This window comes from Mustelus asterias, chromosome 19 (assembly GCF_964213995.1).
Source record: "Mustelus asterias chromosome 19, sMusAst1.hap1.1, whole genome shotgun sequence".
NCBI classification, from domain to species: domain Eukaryota; kingdom Metazoa; phylum Chordata; class Chondrichthyes; order Carcharhiniformes; family Triakidae; genus Mustelus; species Mustelus asterias.
In genome coordinates, this window is record NC_135819.1 from 36,348,503 (window position 1) to 36,374,563 (window position 26,061).

The window sequence follows — 26,061 nt, forward strand, 5'->3', positions numbered from 1 at the left end:
ATTTTATTCTGATGAATTTCCAGAGCTGCCAATTAATCTAATTGGGGATCACATATGCACTATGAGAGATCTTTACAGCACAGAGTGGGTGCAATATTCATTCCAGTATATATTGGCCAGGCGTAGGGGGGTCATCTGCCCACCTAATATATTTGGAGGGAAGTACACTCAGTTTTCTTGGTTGCACCTACTTTGTATGGAACGGATCAGCTGTCAGCATTAATTGTGCCCTTTTCATTAGCTGGTCCATTGGGGTAGCAGGGACTCTGATGGAGTGACTGCTACTTAAAGGAATGGTACAGGTTTCAAAAGCACAGGGCAAGAGTGAGTTATCAAAGCAGCAGGCAACATTATATCATCCAGCACTCCCTCATTTCCCCTTGAAGAACCTGCAGATTCTTCAAGAGCAAATGAGTGTCAGGAGGTAGGTCCTCTTCCCCAGGCACCTGAACAATTGTTTGAGCATCTCAATGACTAATGTAACCATTGGGACAAGTTTACAAATGCAAAAACATCCAGGTTCACACTTCAGTGCATTGTTGAGGGAGCGCTGTGCTGTTAGAGGTTCAGCCTTTTAGACAAGACATTAGCCTGAGGCTATTGAGTGTACAAGGACCTCAGTAACTATCCAAAGAGCAGAAAGGAAGTTCCTTCCTGCTGTCCTGGCCAATCTTCCTTCATCAACCAACACCTAAAAGCAGCTAATGATTTGGTGATGTATTTCATTGCTGTTTGTGGGAGCTTATTGTGTGTACATTGAATCAGAGAATCCCTACAGTGCAGAAGAGGCCATTCCGCTCATCGAGTCTGCACCAACTCTCTGACAGACTATCTTACCCAGGCCCACACCCTCCACCCTATCCCTGTAACCCCGCACTTTCCCATGGCTAATCCATCTAATTTACATATCTTGGGACACTAAGGGGCAATTTAGCATGGCAAATCAACCTAACCCGTGCATTTTTGGAGTGTGGGAGGAAACCGGAGCACCCAGAGGAAACTCACACAGGCAGGGGGAGAATGGGCAAACTCCACACAGACAGTGACCCAAGGCTGGAAATTGAATCTGGGTTCCTGGAGCTGTGAGGCAGTGATGCTAACCACTGCGATCGTACAGTATCCCTTAATTGGTTGCTCCCTTTCCTATATTGACTGTACAACAAAAAGAACCTGATTGGTTATCAAGCATTTTGTGATTTTTCTTTGTGTTTCTTTCCCAGAATGTGGGTGTCGCTGGCTGGGCCAGCATTTATTGCCCATTCCTGGTTGTTCTTGAGAAGGTGGTGGTGAGCTGCCTTCTTGAACCACTGCAGTCCATGTGGCATTGGTACACCCACCATGCTGTTAAGGAGGGAGTTCCAGGATTTTGACCCAACGGTAGTGAAGGGACGGCCGATATATTTCCAAGACAGGATGGTTTGGAGGGGAGCTTTCAGGAAAGGATGGGCATGATTTTTGTGCCCATGTGACATTGGACTCCCAGCAGAGAGGGGCCATTGGTAAACTCGGCCCCGACACCTAGATTATTTTATCCTATTTAAATATGACATCTTCACAGCTAAGGATTATACTTTCTGCTGCTTTCTCGCTCTCCTGCTGACAGAGAATTCTGCAGCGCAGCAGGTTTGAACGCTTGGTGGATGTAAACTATGTACTTACAATATTTTTGACGTGCTTCACCATCAGAGACAGCTTGCTGTTCTCCCAGGAGATGCAGAGCTGTACGCTCGCCGACAATTTCCCAGTGTGAGGTGCAGCCTCTGAAAGACAAGCAAGTGCATCAAAACGGATCAACCGTGACTCGAAAGCATTCATCTCCTCTTTCAGGTCTTTGGTATAAGCAGCACGGACTTCATCAAGCAGCAAGAAGTGGAATGATAAACAAGAAAGTGCGTAATTTCAGTACCTGGGGACAACGGCACAGAGGGTTTTTCATTGTTTGGAAAACAGTGCAAAAACGTGTAGACAAGATCACTCTGCAAAATACAAAAATGAAAATTTCCATTAAGACATAGCGTACACGATATGATACGTTTCCTCTGTTGGCATTCCTGGCACAACACCAGGTTAAAGTCCAACAGGTTTATTTGGTAGCAAAAGCCACACAAGCTTTCGGAGCTCCAAGCCCCTTCTTCAGGTGAGTGGGAATTCTGTTCACAAACAGGGCATATAAAGACACAGAATGCGCAGTGTGGTTAATGGCGATGGAGACATCCTTTCTCGGATCCACAATCAATAAAGCAAACTACCCAGCCTTCAGGAGAACAGTGACCACAACACCACATAACCCTGCCAGAGCAACCTCTGCAAGACGTGCCGGATCATCGACACAGATGCCATCATCTCACGTGAGAACACCATCCACCAGGTACACGGTACCTACTCTTGCAACTCGGCCAATGTTGTCTACCTGATACGCTGCAGGAAAGGATGTCCCGACGCATGGTACATTGGGGAAACCATGCAGACGCTACGACAATGGATGAATGAACACTGCTCGACAATCACCAGGCAAGACTGTTCTCTTCCTGTTGGGGAGCACTTCAGTGGTCACGGGCATTCGGCCTCTGATATTCGGGTAAGCGTTCTCCAAGGCGGCCTTCACGGCACACGACAGCGCAGAGTCGCTGAGCAGAAACTGATAGCCAAGTTCCGCACACATGAGGACGGCCTCAACTGGGATATTGGGTTCATGTCACACTATTTGTAATCCCCACAACCTGCCTGGACCTGCAGAGTTTCACTGGCTGTCTTGGCTGGAGACAATACACATCTTTTTAGCCTGTCTTGATGCTCTCTCCACTCACGTTGTTCGTATCTTAAAGACTTGATTAGCTGTAAATATTCGCATTCCAACCATTATTCATGTAAATTGAGTCTCTGTCTTTATATGCCCTGTTTGTGAACAGAACTCCCACTCACCTGAAGAAGGGGCTTGGAGCTCCGAAAGCTTGTGTGGCTTTTGCTACCAAATAAACCTGTTGGACTTTAACCTGGTGTTGTTAAACTTCTTACTGTGTTTACCCCAGTCCAACGCCGGCATCTCCACATCACAAAAGTTTCATCCATGTTGGAAATTTGGGGATGAAAGTTTGTACACTCGATTAACTCTGAACAGGATACAGTGACCATTCATGGATAAATATGGTTAAAAAGATCAAATTTGCAGTGGAATGAAGGCAAGATTAATAGTTTTTGCTGTCATTACTCCATTGGAACTGGAAGCAAATTCTGGAGCATGCAAGTTGATACAGACAGAAGTGAGAGAAAGGCAAACTGTACCTATTTTCCCTTACCATCTATCTGTACGCAGAAAATGATTTGAATGGCTTTCAAAGTATGCAGTGGTTTCACAATCCATCAGTTTACATGATCCAATTTACTAATTATCTGCAGCAAACTCATGTTATCATCGACTCAGAGGGTTAGTTTATTTCACATAAAAAAACACCAGGGGAGAAGTGTCTGCAATGTCCCACTTCAAACACATGCACAGTCACAGTAACAGTGGGATACCAAAAAGGAGTGTTACAGCACGAGAACCACAGACATTATTTCCAAAGTCCTTGAAGTCCAAGTCCAGAGGGCGTTTCCTTTATGATGAGGTTCAGTTCTGATGAGTTTTTGGTTGCAGATAATAAGCTGGAAACCCTTGAAATGAACAATACTGCAGCACAATGAGCTTTGTGTGATTAGACTGCCTGACAGGCATTGATCAGAGACTTATAAAAATGAGCAGCCTCTGTGGAGTTGAGAAGTGATAACTGAAGGCTTACTCAGGCAGGTTGCTGGAGTCCTGTCTGTTTGATGCTAAAACAGCAGCCTGAAGATTTCTCAGTTCCCAAAGGCATGTAGAGATTTCAAAATAGTGACTTGAGTTACGTGACCTACTTCCTCCACAATGACTTCATGAAGGGAGTCTTATCCAGTGTCCGGAACCAGCTTTGCTTTCAAGACTGATAATGTGCCTGTCATTAGTTGTTGCAAGAGTTACCATCCATATTGAGGGTCTGGTGTTGGGGGATCATTGACAGGGTGGGCCCACTGACTCCACTAGCATGGTGAACTTATCAGATGCAAATGACACCCCTAACAACGACTCCGCCAGCAAGGTGAGCTTATCAGATGCAAATGACACCCCTAGCAATGAGTCTGCTAGCAAGGTGAGCTTATCAGATGCAACTGAAAACTATCATCAAGGGACAATTTTCTCCGGAGAGGTTGCTGGATCTTTCCGAGCAGCTTTCTTCAAAGTTAGCAGTGAGTTCAGTTACTTCATTGCCGACTCTCAAAATCTAGCCCCCTTTGTTTAATTATCTGCCTCTTATACACTTAAGCAACAAAATATTCCTACAGCAGTTTAATTATAAATAGATTTCTTAACCCTGGTTGAAATTCTGTATTCTCTAGACTGGCAATTTTTATTTAAAAATTCCTTCACAAGTACAATGTCACTGATGAAGGAGGTAATCTTCCAGTAATATGGCTATTGAAGTATAAGGAAAATCTCAAAAAGCTTTATTATTACATGTGATTACTAATGAAATATGCACATAGCTGAAGCTGTTAGCCTGTTCCCTCTCTCCATTCACCATTTTATAATCCCTGTGGCTGCTGTACTGCACAGTCTGAGCTGGGGCTGACAGAGCTCAGAGAATCCAGGGCTGGATTCAAAGAACGGGGTCATTATAAACTACATTTCAGTTCATCCAGATCACAAATTGCCCACCTTTTGACTGAATACATCACACTGAGTCTTTAGGATTTACAGATCAACTGATATTTTACAGCATATCGATGAGAATAGTGCTTGCGGGCTTTGAAAAACAAACCATGGTTGTGAATTTCAGCTAAGCAGATAGGTTACGGATTGTTGCTTTCTTCACTTAGACAGTCTAAATGTTTTTTTTATTCATTCATGGGTGTCACTGGCTGGGCCAGCATTAATTGTCCATCCCTACTTACCCTTGAAGGGGCAGTTAATAGTCAACCACATTGCTGTGGATCTGCAGTCATTTCCAGTTTACCTCCTGCATTAAGGCCTCTATTACTGCCTCAGTGAACCTTGTGGCCTACTCTCTAAGTTGTACCATTTGTGTCTCTTTCTTAGGGAAAGCTCACTTCTAGAAACCCTTCCAGCACCCACTCCAGTCAATATGCACCCCACCCACCACTATTAGTAGGCCAGACTTCCTTCCCTACTGAACATTAGTGAACCAGATGAGTTTTTAACAACAATTGACAATGGTTTCATGGTCATCATTAGACATTTTTACTGAATTTGAATTTCACCATCAGTAGTAGTGGGACTTGAACCGGGGTTCCAGAGCATTACTCTGGGTCTCTGGATTACAAGTCCAGTGACAATGCCACTATGCCACCTCCTACCCTAAGGTTTCTGGTTCTACTGGATGATTCATAATCAGAAGAGCTTCACTGATCTTGACTATCAAAGTTAAGCAATTAAATCGTACAGAACAAATGATCGATAAACCAACTAAAACAGTAAACCAACTAAAGATTACTTCACGTTGGGGGAGGCGATGGCCTAGTGGTATTATCACTAGACTATTAATCCAGAAACTCAGCTAATGTTCTGGGGACCCGGCTTCGAATCCCGCCACGGCAGATGGTGGAATTTAAATTCAATAAAATAATTGGAATAAATAATCTACTGATGACCATGAAACTATTGTCAGAAAAACCCATCCGGTTCACTAATGTGCTTTAGGGAAGGAAATCTGCTGTCATTATCTAGTCTGGCCTACATGTGACTTCAAAGCCAGAGCAACGTGGTTGACTTTCTGACGAAGGGGCATCTAGACTTGAAATGTTGGCTCTATTCTCTCCCCACAGATGCTGTCAGACCTGCTGAGATTTTCCAGCATTTTCTGTTTTTGTGTGGTTGACTCTCAACTGCCCTCGGGCAACTAGAGATGGGCAATAAATGCTGGCCAGCCAACAACACCCATGTCCCACAAATGGATAAAGAAGAAAACATATGTTTGGCACCCACTGTAATTGAAGCTCTGAACCTCTTCGATAAGCAGGGTGCCAAAACCTCTGCTTTAGAAAGAAAGTGAAAGCTACCACATTGCCCAGGGAGGTATGGAACAGCCTGTGACAGACTGGACAGAAGTGCGATATGGAGGAGATTGGGATCAAGGAAATTACAATATTGGAGAGTTTTCACTTCTTATTTTCAGCCCAGTAGTACATATATGCTGCTCACAAACTCCAAACACCACAGTCATCTCTCAGCTGCTGAATCTAGCAGCAATATTGGAGCAGTATGCTCCTGACCTCTTCAATTTTGATGGATCTCATTATTGTAAGAAGAGCACGCTATGGAATTAACTGTAAAACATGAGCTCCAATATTTCTGTAGTGCTGGGATTTGGATGTTACAGCTGAACCGCGATGGGAGATGGACCTCAGGGATCAGACTTGGGCCTTATATTCATTCTACACGTAAGCTTCTTGTAACCTTGGTCACGAGAAGGCTTTTTCTTTGTATCAGTAATGCTTTAAGCAAAGTCTTTCACAGTCATTGGGCTGACATTAAGATTAATCATAGCTGGAACATTTTAGGATCAATATTAAGACAGATCGTACAAATTCAATTAAAGAGAGGTTGAAACTGGGAGCATTGAATCAATACAAACACCGATTTTCTGGTGAGATATATGAATGGATGGTTGCAAAATCTGATAAGGCCCAAAAATGTGCAGGGGGATTGTTTCCAATCTGCGGGTAGCGTGCAAACGTTATGTTGCCTGCTCATGTAAATGATTTCAGCGTGTAGTCATGGTAAGTGCAGGGCTGGGTGACTGTATACCTGAGCAGTGGGCGTAAAATCACAAGAGGCTAGCATGATTCGCCTGCCCTACTTAACGCCAGCCTGCACCTCTCAAAACGAGGGCTGCATATTGACTGGAGCGGGTGCTGGAAGCGTATCTAGAAGTGAGTTTTCCCTAAGAAAGAGACGCAATTGGTACAACTTAGAGAATAGGCCACAAGGTTCACCGAGGCAGTAATAGAGGCCTTAGTGCAGGAGGTGAACTGGAATAGAGAGGTCCTTTATCTACAGAGGACCAGGAAGCCTTCTTGTTAAGCCCTGTCAAAGGCAGTGGGCATGATGTGGAGATGCCGGCGTTGGACTGGGGTAAACACAGTAAGAAGTTTAACAACACCAGGTTAAAGTCCAACAGGTTTATTTGGTAGCAAAAGCCACACAAGCTTTCGGAGCTCCAAGCCCCTTCAAAGGCAGTGGGAACAGATACTGTCAGAGCCGATGCCAGTCATGTAGCCCTAAGGACATGGATGTAGTGCTGCAAGATTTGAATTGATTTATTATTGTCACATGTATTAATATACAATGAAAAGTATTGTTTCTTGTACCCTGTACAGGCAAAGCATACTGTTCATAGAGAAGGAAAGGAAAGAGTGCAGAATGTAGTGTTGCTGTCACAACTAGGATGTAGAAAAAGATCAACTTAATACAAGGTAGGTTCATTCAAAAGTCTGATGGCAGCAGGGAAGAAGCTGTTCTTGAGTCGGTTGGCACGTGACCTCAGACTTTTGCACCTTTATCCCAACGGAAGAAGGTGGAAGAGAGTATGCTCGGGGTGCGTAGGGTCCTTGATTATGCTGCTTTGCCGAGGCAGCGGGAAGTGTAGACAGTGTCAATGAATGAGAAGTTCAATGAATTCACATGAGTGGTCAGAATTGGTGAATGCAACTTCAAATGTCCTATCCTCTGAGTTGCACCACTCGCACGAACGCACCTCATCCCCAACTCTCAACTGCCGTCAATCTCTCTCAGTCACCACTCATACCTAACAAGCATATGCTTCACCTCACACACACCTATCACTGCTACAAATCTCTTGTCCATTTCTCACAATATGGATGCATTGCTAGATATTCAACTATCAACAAAATCCTTGCTGCCATTTATGCAGGTGGGATCTTATGGTCCCGCTGACGGTACACCCCCATTGCGGGTTTCCCGGCGGTGAGGGATGCGGTCAACAGGAAACCCTGTTGACAATGGCAGGACCATAAGATCTCGCCATCAGTGAGTGGCGCACTGCCTCTGCGAGGGTCAGGAAAATCCTGCCCTATGTCAGGCATCATTGCTGAATATATTTTAACCATGTGTCCCATTCACTTTCACAAGGTGATGCACAAACAGAGCCATAGCACTTAATCTGAGAAAGGCAGGCATGGCCGCATTGCCCTCACCCTGATGGAGGAGGCGGTGTGTACCATCACTGGAGTGGCCATTACTGAGACCATCACCAGGGGCAGAGCTGAAAGCAAAGATGACGGACGGTACCTTCATTCCTTCTTAAATTCAACTTGCCCCAGAATATCTTCTGATTTACAAGGGTGTAACCATGCACCACTTGTTTTCCCACCTCCTCACATTACAACCCTACACTGGTCCCTTTATCCTTTCAGATACTCAGGAACTACTACCTGGCCAGGCAGTGGTAAAGGAGCAATATCAGGGAAGAGATACAAAAGACCAACAATAAAGAAACATGCTAGAAATTATAAGTTCCAAGCTCTGCAATCCTTCTTGACATTGAACATTGCGGACTTTATTGGCCAGCTTCCCATCCACCAGACGTGCAGTTGTACATACCATCATTGGTTTCAGTAAATCCCACATCAGATTCCTCATCTCAATCCTCTGAGTGGAACCTGGATGCAATTTTGTCCTCCAACTTGCTGACACCTGAATTATCCTTGACCTCTGCCCTGGTGGAAGCTCACTTGTGCCTAGTCTCTCACCAGGTCCAGATCCCAACTCAAACCTATCTTCTAAGAAGCACACGGTTGGTACAAACTCGTCACCGTGAACATGAAAGCCAATGTTGGCGCTGCGTCTTCGTCATCACTCTCCGTGCTGTTCCTCCGCTGCCTGGCCAGGTTGGCACCACTTGGGTATCAGGAGGGAGAAAAGGCAGAATGGTAAGGTACTTCTGCAGCGAGTGGGGGGTGGGGTGAGGCAGGAAGAGTAATAGATGAATGTTTGTGCCACCTGCAGGCTGAAAATCTAAAGAGAATGTGGATTGCTGGGGAAGTGTGATGTGTCTTGACAGGATCTAAGCTGGGTGAACAACCTTTCTTTATTCATGTGTCGTGTCTGACAGCTCTCCTCCCACTCACCAGTGCCCGAGCTGTCACCTATTTATATATGTGTTGAAAGTCAATTAATGCCCTCACCTGTTTCGCTTAACCTTAACAATGTAATTGACATTAAAAAAACCCTTCACACTGTAATTAACAAGGCATTAACAATGTGAGGAGAACGACAAGCTGTGAGGATCCCTTCAATGATTTCAGCTTCACCACGGGCCATGGCGTTAGCAATGACTATCTTAATAATGGTCACTACTGTTTCCTCCATGTGGGTGTGCCTGTCCCCCTCTGCTTAGCTCCAAATGTCTCCAGTTATACAACACCTTGATCTGCAAGAGTGGGGCAAGTGAATGTGGTGAAATTAGTTTGGCTGTTGTGGGCATCATGGTTGAATAGCTGGCAGTGTGCGCGAGCTGTGAGATGTGGGTGTGAAGTGTGCAGAGTGCTGTGTGTGTGAGGAGGCTCCAGCAAAGTTTAGGAATGTTAGGTATGAGTCTTCATTGATAGAGATCATTGCTACATGAGTGATGGCACAGTGTGGTGCATTGGACAGTGCGCGAGACTAGTGGAGCTGTTGATAGGATGTGACATTTGAAGATGCATTCACCAACCATGACAATTCGAGTGAGGTCACTGAACTTCTTGTGGCACTGCATTCTAGTCCTCGGGGTTTGATTCTTGGCATTGACTTCCATGGCTATGCCAAGGGACTTGACTGCCTTGACTGTTCATCTGGAGGGCAGGACATCCCTTCGCCTCTCCATGTTATCCACAAAGATTCCCTACTATGCAGTCTCCAAATACCTCACAGCCCGCTCTATTCCCTGCTGTGCCAAGGTTTCCCAGGTCCAATTATCTTCAAGCCCAACAACCAACACCTGATCTGGTCATAACGAACATCGCATTGAAGCAGAACAGACTCTCTTTAAGTGGTGCCAACCACTCATGATATTGGTCCTTCCTGATATGTCCAGCTAATGAACAGCATACTGAGCCCTAGATGGTGCAGAAATCATTCAGATGCAGAGACAGCACGATGTTGATGTACTGCCTGCGTTACAATCAACATATGTGATCTGCTGTGCATCGCAATCCCTGTGCCCGTTTTTGGGGGTCACCCAGCTTTGCTCCCATATCCTTTCACTGAAGTTTTGTTGTACTCACTTTAGCAACCTGAGGTGATCCATTTAGCAAATATTTCACATATGCATTCAGTTCATCCTTTCTTCTCCTGGCCAATTCCCTTCCCTTCAAGAGTCCAATCAGAGGCTTGCAAGGAAATCTGGAACACAGGGATTTGCAATGGTCACTTTTCAAATTGAATATTCCATCGGGAGAAATGTTGTGGGAACACCTAATCCTGCAAATCTGAATGACTGGATCCAGGTCCACGGATGGAATGACCAAATTCAGGAAGAACTTCTCTGAACAATTGGAGAAAGCAGTGAAGAACTGTGAAAGTCTGTGGTCAGTGGTATCTTTCAATCACTGCTTGCTGCCAATTAAACTGAAATCATTTCATCCCATTCTGCACATTCCTATCAATGAGCCCATGGTCTGGTGTGGCACAGATATGATGCGAGGAAAAGATCTGCTCCAATGAGGCGCCTCTACTCTAGTTTTTAAAGAACATCGACTGCAACAGTGTGGCGTGTCTCTGTTCTTTGCAGCAAGCATTCCGACCCTGTCCACCAAATTGATATCAAATCTGCTGAACTGTGGAGAGATTGATGTAGCCCCAAGCCCATTGGCAATCTGCTTAAAACTGCACAAAACTCTCTGCACTTTGGAACTTATGAAACAAGGCTGAGACAGCGCAAGAGAGATGGAGGGAGATTTCCATCTCATTAGTCTGACTGGAATAGTGGAATTTTCCAGCCATTCATGCCGGCAGGATTCTCTGGTCCTGCTGCTGTGAACAGAAATTTGGCTGAGCGCCAAATTCCCCATCCTCGCTTACAGCAGCAGCGGGTCATGAACAGCCTGAGAATTCCGGCCGGTATCTTATATCACAGAGATGAACGCATAGTGCACTAAACCACTGTACCTTCAAATCCTACTCACAAGAAATCATAGAAACCCTACAGTGCAGAAGGAGGCCATTCGGCCCATCGAGTCTGCACCGACCACAATCCCACCCAGGCCCTACCCCCACATATTTACCCGCTAATCCCACTAACCTACGCATCTCAGGGGCAATTTTTAACCTGGCCAATCAACCTAACCCGCACATCTTTGGACTGTGGGAGGAAACCGGAGCACCCGGAGGAAACCCACGCAGACACGAGGAGAATGTGCAAACTCCACACAGACAGTGACCTGAGCCGGGAATCGAACCCGGGACCCTGGAGCTGTGAAGCAGCAGTGCTAACCACTGTGCTACCGTGCCGCCCAGACTGCCCAGACAGAAGAAAAGACTGCCTTTTGAGAAGTGTCTCAAAATGGTTCACATAAGGGTTTCACTTTGAAATCTAGGCTGGAATTCTCTGGTCCCGCACAACTGTAGCCAGCAATAACGACGCTCAGCCAAATCTCCAATCACTGCAGCGGGACTGGAAAATCCAAACTGTAGGCAAAGACGGAGAGTTCCAGCTATAATGGATGTGGTTACATGGGCAAGCTTGCAACACATCAAGATACCACAAACAGCAATGGGCTGAGTTGCCTGTTACCTGCTTTTGGCGTTGTTGGTGGAGGGGGAAGGGAATTTCGAGGGGATCAGGCGAACTCTGTGTTCTTTTTCGAATGACGCCAAAAAATACTTAACATTCACTAGATCAGGCAGATAGAATCAATGGGCATGATCTTACTGATCGTTCATGCCACACTCCCACTGCAGCGAAGTTGGAGAATTTGGCGGCCAGCCAAATCCCCATTCAGTGCAGCGGGATGGGAAAATCCCATTGGCATGAACGATGGTAATTTTCCGGTCAGTGCCCTACCTAAAGAATGGCACTGTCAATGCAGCACTTACTCAATAGTACAGCATTGAATGCCAACCCAGAATATCTGAGCCCAGTTGTAAAGTTGGACTTGAACCTAACAAAGTGAAACTCTGTCAACTGAGCTAACACCTAGTAATCACAGATTTGGCATTCCAGTCCCGGTGCATTTCATATTCCCATTATTTCCCAATGGTTGCATCAAAATGAACATTCTCAGCAACAGACTAATTTGGAATTCAAATGATTGCTTGATGACAAGACGCTGGAAAACTACTGTAAGATTAATCAAGGTTTATATTTGATTCTGTGTGTGATTAAGCACAACTCTCCTCATCATATTGCTAAGCATCAGCTGGGAAGCTGTGCAGCAAGCATTATAAAGGTCGTGAGGGAAGAGAATTGATTAAAAATAAAACAACAGCTGTCAGCAGAAGTTATGAGTGCATTGGGAGCAATGTGAAGAATACACTAGGTAACACGAGGAGTGGGAGTTCTTTAGCAAAGAATCCAGTGCCAGTTATTAACATGCATCTAAACTATCGTCTGAAATTAAGCTCACCCCTGAAGGGGTGTCATTTAAACTGATCCCCAAATCATCGTACATAAATCAAACAAGTTATTTTGCAATTCAGATTTTAGCTGCTTTAGAATAAGATTAAGCCTCAAACACAGCGCAACCTTGATTATGCACAGGCTATCTGCACATAATTGGTCAATTTGCATGCGTTTATGTATGGGATTGCCTGCACTCTTAAAGGGGAAGAACCTTAACCAAGAGCTGGGTCATTCAGGGGTGATGCCAGGAAGTACTTTTGCATCACAAAACCCACGGACACCTCAAAATCTCTCCCCAAAAAGCTGACGATCCTCAGTCAATCGCAAATTTCAAAACTGAGACTGATAGGTTTTAGTGAGACAAGGGTTAGTAAAGGATATGGATCCAAGGTGGGTAATGGGCAGCACGGTGGCACAGTGGTTAACACTGCTGCCTCACAACACCAGGGGCCCGGGTTCGATTCTGGCCGTGGGTCACTCTGTGTGTCTGCACGTTCTCCCCGTGTGTTCGTGGGTTCCTCCGGGTGCTCCCGTTTCCTCCCACACTCCAGGATGTGCAGATTAGGTTGATTAGCCATGCTAAGTTGCCCTTAGTGTCAGGGTAAATTAGTAGGGTTGGTGGATAGGACTTGGGTGGGACTGTTGTCGGTGCAGGCTCGTTGGGCCGAATGGCCTCCTCCTGCACCGTAGGGATTCTATGATTCCATGAAATGGAGTTACCATGAAGAACCAGGTCAGCCATGATATGATTAAATGGTGTAAAAGGCTGGGAATGCGGAATAGCCTCTTCCTTTTCTTAGGTACAACTTTCAACAGGGTAACTCCACATCACTGGGGTGGGGGATCGTGAGGGGTCATTCAGGGATGGGGTTGGTGGTGGTGGTGCTTATGTTGGTAAGTGGGTAATGTTTTGGAGTAGGAGAGTTACTGGAGGAGAGGCGAGAGGGGCAGAGATAAAGCTTTTGTGGTTTCTTCCCCCTCTCTGCTCCCAAGTGTGAACTGCAACTGATGAGGGATTATTTTGTCAGCAGAGTCAGCATCCGCCAGCTTCGTAGATTGTGTACCGATAATAATTGGTGAAATGAAAGCAGGTCCATATCAAGGGTGAAAAATGCATCATTTATTCTTCAAATGTTGTGAGTATGGGAAATGCATAAATCTTGCTGAGGGTGCACTATTCTCTTTAGTCATATTCAGTGTAAAATTACAATTCTCACCTTTCTTTTCACTTTACCACATGAAAAAGCTAACATCATCAGTGTTTAGATATTTAAATAAAACATTGGGAAATAAAGCCAGGAAGAAACTAATTTAAAATCTACTCCATTACAGAGTTTTCAACACTGGAATTTTGAATGGCTGTTTCTGATTCGATAACTCAAGGGGTGATGAAGCTTCAAAGCAAACTCTTTGAATCCAACGTACAAATTAATCGCTTAATTCCCTACAGCAACCTGGCAGCCTTGAGCTGCATTGACTTCCTATTACTTAGGATGTCAATGCAGTGGTTAAGTGGTTAAATAGTTAAATAGTTGTTCAGCCATCGGTGGTGTGAAAAGGACTTGCAGGCAAGCCGTAAAAAGGCCAAATTTCCAAAATTAAGGCTTATAAAATCCAAAGGAATGAAATCAGTCAGTGGAAAAAAAACGCAAGAAATTTGTTCAATGGCGCTGAGTGGAAATGTTAAACAGGAAGATTAATTTTGTTTTCATTTCAGATCTCCAGCGCCTGAAGTATTTTGCCTTTGTTAAGATTAATGCTATGATTTCCAAAAGAGGAACCGGCCTCCATACTGGATCTATGCAACCGCAGGAGGGAAGTTGGAAGCAACATTTTCACAAGTTTAGGGCTCCCTTGGAGGAGGCCACCCCAAGCTATACAGTGGTGCATAAGTAGCCAACTGGGGGGGGGGGGGGGGTTGTTACCTTTCAACATTAAAAGAGGGGCCCTCATACTACTCCTAAGGTCATAGGCCTTATTCAGAACTCTGATCCCAACCTGGAGTGTGCTGGAATTGGAGGCCAGCATGTTCCTTTTTCCCTTGGTGAACTAGCTTTTGACTTTACACCATCCCCCTTGTGGACCAAAAGAATGAGGATTCTTAGTATTGACATTTTCTGTCTTTGGCTTGCCCCGATGACAAAATGCCTAAATAAGGGACAGAAGGTTGTCCTGCTCTTTACTGGATTGTGCGAAACTTCGTAGAAACAGCAAAAGTTTCAATTGTGAGTTTCTTGATTGATATTTTTTCCCTAACCTGGTAAAACATGGTATAGAATCCCTACAGTGCAGAGGAAGGCCATTCGGCCCATCGAGCCTGCACAGACAACAATCCCACCAGGTCCTATCCCATGACCACACATATTTACCCTGCTTGTCCCGATACTAAGGGGAAATTTAGCATGGCCAATCCACCTAACCCGCACATCTTTGGAGTGTGGGAGGAAACCGGAGCATCCGGAGGAAGCCCACACAGTTATGGGGAGAATGTGCAAACTCCACACAGACAGTGACCTGAAGCTGGAACTGAACCGGGGTCCCTGGTGCTGTGAGGCAGCAGTGCTAACCACTGTGCCGCCCAATAGCTAGACCTTCAAAGGGGAAACTAATGATAGTGGGGATGGGGGAGGGGGTTTCCGCCCTGACGGGGTGGGGATGGGTAGGATGCTATTTTGAAGGAAATGTACACATAAGCAGAGCAGTTGAGTTGCCCAAACACAAGTCCATCTTTACCTCGGTAACTCAGATGCCGGAAAGCAGCAGTGAAGTTGTTTGTTGAGTTCATCAAATTGGTTGAAGCTTCGTTCGATGAAGGTCTCCTCACTCTGCCCTTCCCGTTTCACTTGTATCTTGTAGAACTAAAACGAGATCAGATTTGATTTGATTTGATTTATTATTATCACATGTATTAGTATACAATGAAAAGTATTGTTTCTTGCGCACTATACAGACAAAGCATACCATTCATAGAGGAGGAAACGAGAGAGTGCAGAATGTGTTACAGTCACAGCTAGGGTGCAGAGAAAGATCAACTTAATGCAAGGTAGGCCCATTCAAAAGTCAGAGGGAAGAATCTGTTCTTGAGTCGGTTGGTACGTGACCTCAGACTTTTGTATATTTTTCCCGACGGAAGAAGGTGGAAGTGAGAATGTCCGGGGTGCGTGGGGTCCTTAATTATGCTGGCTGCTTTGTCGAGGCAGCGGGAAGTGTAGACAGAGTCAATGGATGGGAGGCTGGTTTGCGTGATGGATTGGGCTACATTCATGACCTTTTGTAGTTTCTTGCGGCCTTGGGCAGAGCAGGAGCCAGACCAAGCCGTGATACAACCAGAAAGAATGCTTTCTATGGTGCATCTGTAAAGGTTGGTGAGAGTCCTAGCAGACATGCCAAATTTCCTTTTTCTTCTGGGAAAGTAGAGGTGCTGGTGGATATGTTGATAGATATGGGGGTAAATGGATATACAGGTAAATTAACTAGATTCTTCCTGTATGATTTCAAGCTGAATAATTGTGTGGCAGGAGTCTTGCACAATATCTTTCAAGTTTTCAGCACAGATACTCATTGCTGAGTTTATGGCATCAGCATTCTCAAGCTATTTGATAAAATGCAACCTTCCAGATAACTAATATTTTCAGTTAGTTATCAGCATCTCTCAGCTTGCTGAGCAAGGCTTCTTTGCAAACTAACCACACTTTCACAGGGCCCAGATGTACTAAACGGGGAAATATATTTTCTAAGGCACCACTCCAGAGCAGACAGCTCTCATCTGCAGCTAATTAATTTACTGGGTCAATCAGAAGTCAAGTTTACAAGGTTTGTGATTTGCCTGCAAGGTGAGTGAGCCCTTTTGTGTTCTGAAGACTGACATAATAAACCCGGGACTATGTGGATGGAATTAATCAAGTCAGCTTGCTTCAGGTTTCTGGCTGTGTTCCTATTCTAATGCATTTTAAGTTTGTATGCTCAAAAGATATTGTGAGCAATGTGTGGTGTTACAAACTCTGCTGGCAGGGTTGCCAACTCTGTTTAGCATTTTCTGGGAGATTTCATTACGTGACCTCTCACCTTGAGCAATCCTACTGCCACGCTCCCACCACTGGTCCAAGCATATTCCCGTCTTACAGCCAATTGCAAAGTGAGCAGCAAACTAATTGGAATGCCTCAGCTGTTCAGCTTTTTCTACAACTCTAATATTGCTTATAACTAAAATAAGAAAATGCAAAATTTTCTTTTACTAAATGGAGGTCGGTCACCAGTGGAGTGTCCCAGGGATCTGTTCTGGGACCCTTGCTGTTTGTCATTTTCATAAATGACCTGGATGAGGAAGTGGAGGGATGGGTTGCTAAGTTTGCCGACGACACGAAGGTTGGTGGTGTTGTGGATAGGTTGGAGGGATGTCAGAAGCTGCAGCGTGACATAGATAGGATGCAAGACTAGGCGGAGAAGTGGCAGATGGACTTCAACCCGGATAAATGTGTAGTGGTCCATTTTGGCAGGTCAAATGGGATGAAGGAGTATAATATCAAGGGTAAGACTCTTAGCAGTGTAGAGGATTAGAAGGACCTTGGGGTCCGGGTCCATTGGACTCTTAAATCGGCCTCGCAGGTAGAGGAGGTGGTTAAGAAGGCATATGGTGTGCTGGCCTTCATCAATCGAGGGATTGAGTTTGGGAGTCAGGAGATAATGCTATGATTTACAAGGATGTTGCCTGGATTGGGTGGCATGCCTTATGAGGATAGATTGAGGGAGCTCGGTCTTTTCTCCTTGGAGAGACGAAGGATGAGAGGTGACCTGATAGTGGTGTACAAGATGTTGAGAGGTATAGATCGGGTGGATTCTCGGAGGCTTTTTCCCAGGGCTGAAATGGCTTGTACGAGAGGACACAGGTTTAAGGTGCTGGGGAGTAGGTACAGAGGAGATGTCAAGGGTAAGTTTTTCACTCAGAGGGTGGTGGGTGAGTGGAATCGGCTGCCGTCAGTGGTGGTGGAGGCAAACTCGATAGGGTCTTTTAAGAGACTTCTGGCTGAGTACATGGGACTTAATAGGATTGAGGGTTATAGGTAAGCCTATATATAAGCCTAGGTAGGTAGGGACATGACCAGCGCAACTTGTGGGCCAAAGGGCCTGTTTGTGTTGTATTTTTTTCTATGTTCTATGTTCTAAAATACACTACTTGTTTTGAATGCCCTAATCATTTTTTTCCAATCATTTGTGGCACATGGGCATCACTGACTGGACAGCATGTATTACCCATCCCTAGTTGCCCTTGGACAGTCAACCACATTGCTGTGGCTCTGGATCACATGTAGGCCAGATCAGGTAAGGACAGCAGATTTCCTTCCCTAAAGGACATGAGTGAACCAGGTGGGTTTTTCTGGCAATCGACAATGGTTTCATGGTCATCAGTAGATTCTTAATTCCAGATATTTTTAATCGAATTCAAATTCCACCATCTGCCGTGGTGGGATTCGAACCTGGGTCCCCAGAACATTAGCTGAGATTCTGGATTAATAGTCTAGCGATAATATCAGGATGTCATCGCCTCCTCCTGTGCTATTTGCAGCAATATCCTGAAAATTAATCTGCAGTTCCTGGAGATTTGAGAACAATCCTGGAGGATTGGCAACCCAATCTGATGGTGATTTTAACTGATGCATTAATCACCTGATTTTGGAAATCATAGTGTAAGGAATTTGAGAAACTAACGAGGCTAACAGTTGAATTTGAGATAAAAACAAAATAACAAGTAATGAGGGTGTGGAGGAATAATGAGATGTGATTTTCCCAGTAACAGGATTAGCAGGCGTCTAGAGAAATTGAGGTGGGAATTGCCATATCAGAAACAATGGGTGGAATTTTACTGGCACGTCCAAATGAGGTTTGTACGGTCCTGCTTGAGGCCAATGGAGACTGCTGTTCTCCAAGCCTTGACCGCCCCCGGAATTGGGATGGGCGTGCCGGTAAAATTCCAGCCATTGTTTACCAGAGATCAGTGGGGCTATACAAATAACAACTTATAAAGGCAAGAAAATTGAGAGATGTGGACAGCCAAATCCACAAGCTTAGTTATCAAAGAAACTGGACAGTTTAACTGCTAGCAATCCTCGAGAACCAGGCTAGTTGTCCACCCAACAGCCAGACAGGCCATCTCCCTTTAATGTTCAGAGTCAGCAGTTCCATATCTGATCAGAGCCACGGAGGCCTGTTCCATCTAACATTTAGAGCCTGGTAGATTGCAGATATCCTTCTCTAAAAGATGCACTTCCGTGCTTTTGCTGAACCAGGAAAAGACATTTTCTCAGACTTGGTCATCTAAGCTGCATTGTGTGGCAACTATTAGCTGGATTTGACGTATGGAGCTAAATCTTACCAAAAAATGGGAGAGTGTTGCTGCTGGCAAGAAAACCGGCAAGTTTCTCTCCAGAGAAACATGCTTGTTTTCTCTCCAAATCTTATGAGGGGCAGGGAAGATCAGAAATCACGAACTTGCTAGTGAGAACTGTGATTTCTGGATCTTTAGCCCCTGCCAACATTCACATGGACGGCAAGCGTGGGCTCAAGATCACCGCCGTAGATTTAAGAAAGTGGACGTTGCTTGCGAAAAGGAGCGTCTCAATGAGTTCAGGGAATGTGGGTATATTTTGGGAACAAGAAATAATTTCAGATAAAATGGTGTGTTTAATTATTAAATACTCAAGTGCCATAGTACATTACTTTTGTTGTGTGTTTTTCTTCTCTTTTACTTTATAAATAGTTTATTGATGCTTACACAATGACTGGACTGGTTCCTCGCTGGGTTGTACATTGTTCCTCATACTATTACAAATAAATATACACCACTCAGAACCAATGTTTCAAGTTATCCTTCAGGGTTTTGAGACACTCTCGGAGGCAGCATCAACAACAGCAAGGACTCAATAGGCTCTGGATTGATCACCAGTTTGTGCTAAGTTGGCTGATGGCCTGGGCACTGGTGGCAGTGATCCATTTGACCTCAGTGCCCCTGTACCAGAGAGGACAAATCCTCGAGGTCCATTCAGCGATTTATGAGAGATAGGGCATTGTGTGACTGCTGAGGACAGATCGGGCTCGACTGGGTTGACCTGGCAGTCTGATTGGTCTGCTATGAATGGACAAAGTAATTCAGGGCAGTTGCTGCCCATGAAACCATATCCATCAAGGAGTGAGGTGGGAGAACATTGGCAACAGAAAGAAAGTAGAGCGTTGGTGCCTGACATCCTGACGGGGATGGTTTACCACCATTGCCAAAACATGTGTTCAATCTCTGCTCCCTAGGTGGAAGGATGGGGATACGAGTGTTGCTGGCAAACCTGGTTTTATCGCTTATAGAAATCATTGAATCCCTACAGTACAGAAGGAGGCCATTTGGCCCATCGAGTCTGCACCGACAACAATCCCACCCAGGCCCTATCCTCGCAACCCCACATACTTACCCCGCTAATCCCTCTAACCTACATATTCTGGGACATTAAGGGGCAATTTAGCATGGCCAATCCACCTAACCTGCACATATTTAGACTGTGGGAGTAAACCGGAGCACCCAGAGGAAACCCATGCAGACACGGGGGGAGAATGTGCAAACTCCACATGGACAGTCACCCAAACCGGGAATCGAATCCTGGTCCCTGGTGTTGTGAGGCAGCAGTGTTAACCACTGTGCCACAGTGCAGCTTAACCATGGGTTGCTCCAGAGAAGGTGGTGATGGAGAAGCTTCATGCACTGGTTTGGAGCAGACAGTGGCAGTACACCGGGGTGGCACGGTGACACTGCTGGGGTGTTTGTTGGGCACTGCCAGGTGGGCAATGCAAGGCGACACTGTCCAGCCCTGCCCCCCCACCACCCAGGGCCTTCAATAACCTCCGAGCACTCCCCCCCACCTCTCCAGAGTGACCAGACAACCAAGTCTGCGCTAGTGCAGACCAGTAGTGATTCACGCCGGCATGACGGCTCGCCGGAGAGGTGGGAAGCATCCAGGACGGGGGGGGCGGCAGGGGAGGGGGAGGTATGAATGCCAACCTCCCTAATGATACTGAAAACCAGTCAATCTCATGTTGATGAGCATTACTTCCGAAATGGGCATGAGGCAGTTCTAGCCATTAAAAAGGGACGGGGAAGATAGCAAACTGTTTCGCCCCAGGCATGAACCTGGTTTTTAACGTCGCACGCTATTTTTCCAGCTCGCCATGCTGATCGCCAGCGAGATGGTAAGCTCATGCCTGCTTTGTCTCGGAATTCAGCTATCACAACAATCTTTCTGTTTGTGTATGCACCGGTGCCGGAAGTACCTTGAACGGCGTTCAGGGTTTAATAGCGGGTGTCTTGGGAGAGGGAAGGATGTTCTATCTTGTTTGTGGCAGTTTGTGCAGCTGTGGTGTAGTAGCCACTCACCCCAGTCAGGTCCCTCCGCCACTCACCCAGTGTCTCTTAATCTGTTCCCCAAGAGCTGATTATCCTGGATAATGGAGGTCTTGAGTTTGAGAGATCCAAGAGAAGAAGCCTTAGTGAGTGGCTGCAGTGTGTCTTGTGGATAGTGCACATCGCAGCCCTGACTCAGTTTAACTTCAGTAAGAAGTTTAACTTGACACCGGCACCCCTTTCAAAACCTTAAAAATAAACTCTCACTGTTACAGCAAAGTGCGGATGAACCGTTAACTTGATAAGTATAGCTGTTGAACTTGCATGCATTAAGAAGTAGGATCTTTATAACTGGAATCTATTTATTTATTAGTGTCATAAGTAGGCTTACATTAACACTGCAATGAAGTTACTGCGAAAATCCCCTAGTTGCCACACTCCGGTGCCCGTACACCAGGTACACTGAGGGAGAATTTAGCATGGCCAATTCACCTAACCAGCACATCTTTGGACTGAGAGAAGAAACCGGAGCACCCGGAGGAAACCCACGCAGACACGGGGAGAACGTGCAAACTCCACACAGACAGTGAGCCAAGCCGGGAATCGAACCCGCTATGAGGCAGCAGTGCTAACTGTGCCGGAAAGGAGTGAGACAAGAATTGCAAACCTACGTAACAGGAAAATGGAATGGTTTAATGAGCTCCACTCCTGGGACAAACCTCTCTCGTTAAAGATGTGGAGTGAAAATTGAGGCGTCAAGGAGAATTGGGCTTGTGGACTTTCTACAACATCCGTTGCGGTTGAGTGAAGCTCTGCAGAAGGGAAGACAACCTAGAAAGCAGCACTCTGCAAACCTACCTTAATTCTCTATAAGATGGAAATATGGATAGTGAGCAATTTCTTCTTTAAATCCAAAAGGGGATGCACTTTCAGAAAGAATTTTCCAAGGTTCAAAATTGCAAGCTTCTTAAAAGTTTCGTGTCAATCCAGTTATTAAGTGCATGTCTGAATCTCCAAAGTACTTACATAGTCTTTACGTGGAACCATTTTCTTCTCAAAACCACACACTACCGCACTACTTATTAGAGCGTCTGTTTGTAACGTGTGTTTTTCTAGTGCGAAGGACAGGCTTGGCTGGACATTTGAGCCTGTCACTTTCATCTGCGCCACCATGTGTGCGACAAAGTTAATTTTCACAGGCAGGCTTTTCTGGCTCTCTTTAATCAAACTGTAGGGGAAGGAAATCAATTTTCACTGGTCAGCGTCATAGAAAACACGATCAACATCCAATAAACACCTCCAGTTACACAGGAGCAATATAGAATCCCTACAGTGCAGAAGGAGGCCATTTGGCCTATCGAGTCTGCACCGAATCTCCGAAAGAGCATCCCACTCAAGCCCTTCCTCTGCCCTATCCCTGTATCCCTGCAAATTTAGCATGGCCAATCCACCTAACCTGCACATCTTTGGAATGTGGGAGGAAACTGGAGCACCCGGAGGAAACACACACAGATGTGGGGAGAATGTGCAGACTCCACACAGACAGACACCCGAAGCCAGAATTGAACCTGGGTCCCTGGCACTGTGAGGCAGCAGCGCTAACATTTCCCAGGACACTAGCCTGGTTTTTACTTCTGATAATTATACATTCTGGGTTAGTTGAATTTAATATATTCTGTGCAGTGATTTTAATGGTGAATAAATATTCATCTTTTGTGCTGACTTCTGCATAGTGGAGGGACAATGACTTGCTAATGGTCCGACACAGATTATTACAAATTCTGTACTCAGTGCAATCGAGTTTCAGATCTCAATGTTCAGCATAAAATCACTTCCTAGAACAATGTGGTTAATACAGTTACAACAATTTCACTATCTATATCTGCTAAATGGAAGGAAAGGCTGCTTGCCCTGTAGTTGAATGGATCCTTTATGAATCTAACTTACATTGAGCTTAAAGTTTTAAAGTAACTTTTACGTGAGCTCCACTTTAAACATGGCAAGGGAGCAATGTAGCTTCCCCTTCCTCTCTCTGCTGAGGGGCAGGGACAGAGTTTACGCCACCACCAGCTATAACAAATACAGGCCATTTGGCCCAACCAGCGCATGTTCCAAATGAGTTTCCTTCCACCTTTTCTCCAGTAAATCAACCATTACAACCCACCAACCATTCACTTCTCCCTCAAGTGTTTTGTCTGGCTTCCCCTTTAATGCATCCCTAGTATCTGCTTCAACCACTTCCTGTGGTTGTGACTTCCACATTCACACACCACTCTTTGGGTAAAGAAGTTTCTTCTGAATTCCCCACTGGATTTCTTGGCGACAATATACATTGCTGGCCTCTAATAATAGCTCCCCACCTCCTCCAAAAGAAAATATTCTCTCTTTATCCACTCCATCAAAACTTTGCATTGTATTAAGACTTCTTTAATGTTTTTGAAGTTTTTTTTATTGATTAGTCACAAGTAGGTTTACATTAACACTGCAATGAGGTTACTGTGAAAATCCCCTAGTCGCCACACTCCGACGCCTGTTCGGGTACACTGAGGGAGAATTTAGCATGGTCAATGCACCCTAACAAGCACGTCTTTCGGACTGTGGGAGGAAATTGGAGCACCCGGAGGAAACCCACACAGACGCGGGGAGAACGTGCAGATTCCGCACAGTGACCCAAACTGGGAATCGAACCCGGGTCCCTGGCGCTGTGAGGCAGCAGTGCTAACCACTGTGCCGCCCCGCCCCCCCACATCAACCTGTCAATCCTGACATGTACGCCCATGCACATCTGGTAGGTGTATAAATCACATCAGGATTGGAGGTGTGGCTTAGGCTTTTCAAGCTCTTCCTTAGTGGTTGCAAATGGATGATAACTCCTACAATGTAGATCACTCCAAGATATACTGAATATGATTTTTCTTTCAGCAATGGAAGTGTAAAGTCTTAGCTATCACGGTTTCCATTAATACAGAGTGCTCTACTTATTATCAGACAGCCCCATGTTCCATTTATCATACTGGAGTGATTCTGCTAAAGTGAGGCATTTTCCTTCTGACAATAAGTGGCTGTAAAGCTTGAATCTGCATAATCCATGCTAATACAACTCTTTTGCATATTTTTTCAGTATTCCTGCATTTGAATAACGGATTGGGGAGGTCTTCCTTTGATGTGATCTTAGAAAACATTGATACATGGTCCTAGCCAATGGCTCCTTTTGCTTACTAATCCAAAATTTTACAGTGCTAATTATAAATCTTTATTGGTTATGCGTTAGTGTGATTAACTGAGTGGCCTATGGTACAGTTTGTTAGAAGTATCCGCGTTGAATTTAGAGACAGGATGAGCTGGTATTAGTTGGAAAGTAAATAGGAAAAACAGAAGTCCAGCTTTCAACCTTGTGAAGTAAGAGGCGGCTTGTGCATCAGAGTCCTTTGGTCGCAATTTATCGTAAACGTACTTCAGGTCCTGGACTTCGGCCAGTTCAGGAAGTCCAGCTGACAGCATCTGGACAGACAAGAATGACAGACCTGTTATTATTCAATTGTAGAGCGAGTGTCACGAACTCTAATAACAGACAACTAATGACAGACCTCTAATTGCAGAGGGGATGTGAGGAAAAGTTTTTTTTTCACTCAGAGAGTGGTGGGAGTTTGAAGTGCACTGCCTGGGAGGGTAATAGAGTGGAAAGCCTCACAATGTTTAAGAAGCACGTGGATGAACACTTGAAATGTCATAGCATTCAAGGTTATCGGCTGGAAAATGGGATTAGGGTGCATTCAGTGCAAGGTTGTTGGTGCAGGCTTGATGGGCCAAAGGGCCTCTTGGAGTTTACACATTCTCCCCATGTCTGTGTGGGTTTCCTTTGGGTGCTCTGGTTTCCTCCCACTGTGTAAAGACGTGGAGGTTAGGTTGACTGGTCATGCTAAATTGCCGCTTAGTGTCCTGGGATGTGTAGGTTAGAGGGATGAGTGGGGTAAATGCATGGGGTTGTGGGGATAAGGCTTAGGTGGGTTTGTTGTTGGTGCAGTCTCGATGGGCCGAATGGTCTCTTTCTGCGCTGTAGGGATTCTATGATTCTGTACTGTATGATTCTAATGACAACGCCAGTTCTCTGCACACAGTGGCCAGTGGGATCCTGGATTTATGGCATTTTGATCTTCTGTCACAGTGGGTGTTTGGTTTGATCCTGGTCCCCAAATCTGTCTGACTCTGAAAGCATGATCCGACCTGAAATAGGGGGGCGGGGCGGAGGCGATTCTCTCGCAAATTTTCTGGAGGGTCAGGAGATGCGCATGATGGCCATTTCGCGGGATTCCTGCATGCGTTCCCGACGCACGCCCGTCTCCCAGAGCCAGAGAACAGTCGCAGTCGGGACCGCACTGGAAACCAGCGGGGATAGAGGGAAGTGATTTAGATCTGTTTTTAATGTATTTTAAATCTATCTTAAATGTGATTATTGGGCCCGACATTCTGGGAACTAGCAGGAGATCCCGCTGGAATGAAGAGAAAGCAACCGGGGCCCCCAAGGGAGTCGGGTGGGGGGGGGGGGTGCCCCCTGGGCATGTGCACCCTGGCAGTGCCAGCCTGTACTCCTTGGCACTGCCACAGGGCAAAGTGCCCATGCCTCGGGGGCACCTTGGCACTGACCATCGGGCAGTGCTAAGAGGCGGGCCTTATTGTGGGCAGGGCCTAGGGGGCGATCGATGGGGGTGGGGGGTCCCGCTGCCACTCTGCAGACAGGATTGGTCTGGGCTGGAGGGAGGGCAGCGATCGGGGTGGGCTGGGGAGGGGGTGGTCTGTGGGGGGGGGGGGGGGGGGGCGTGTGTCTGCCTCCCAGGGGGGAAGGTCTGCATCCCAATGAAGGGCTGGGGGAGGTCTACCTCCTAAGGGGGGGGGGGGTCAGTGGGGGTGGGTCTGCTGGGGTGAAGGGGGTGGGGGGATGGCAACAGCTGAGTGCGGGGTGCTGGACATCGGGGCACTCTGGGATGGGGGGGTCAGCACTGGCCCAGGAGTTGTGTTGGGGACTGCGAGCGG

At 45.8% G+C, this 26,061-nt stretch overlaps 1 protein-coding gene across 4 annotated transcripts in view; it reads right to left on the reverse strand.

Moving 5' to 3' along the window:
- The window catches only part of LOC144507885 (phosphatidylinositol 3-kinase C2 domain-containing subunit gamma-like), a 256,669-nt gene that overhangs the window by 31,278 nt on the left and 199,330 nt on the right, over nucleotides 1–26,061 (reverse strand). For 3 of the 4 annotated variants that reach the window (XM_078235332.1, XM_078235331.1, XM_078235333.1), the window contains exons 26-31: nucleotides 24,422–24,531; nucleotides 22,057–22,258; nucleotides 15,387–15,511; nucleotides 10,318–10,435; nucleotides 1,907–1,976; nucleotides 1,660–1,760 (exon numbers count right to left, since the gene is read on the reverse strand). In XM_078235332.1, coding sequence (XP_078091458.1) covers nucleotides 1,660–1,760; nucleotides 1,907–1,976; nucleotides 10,318–10,435; nucleotides 15,387–15,511; nucleotides 22,057–22,258; nucleotides 24,422–24,531 — 726 coding nt within the window. The remainder of the gene's footprint in view (nucleotides 1–1,659; nucleotides 1,761–1,906; nucleotides 1,977–10,317; nucleotides 10,436–15,386; nucleotides 15,512–22,056; nucleotides 22,259–24,421; nucleotides 24,532–26,061) is intronic. The other variant, XR_013500157.1, reaches the window with a different exon arrangement.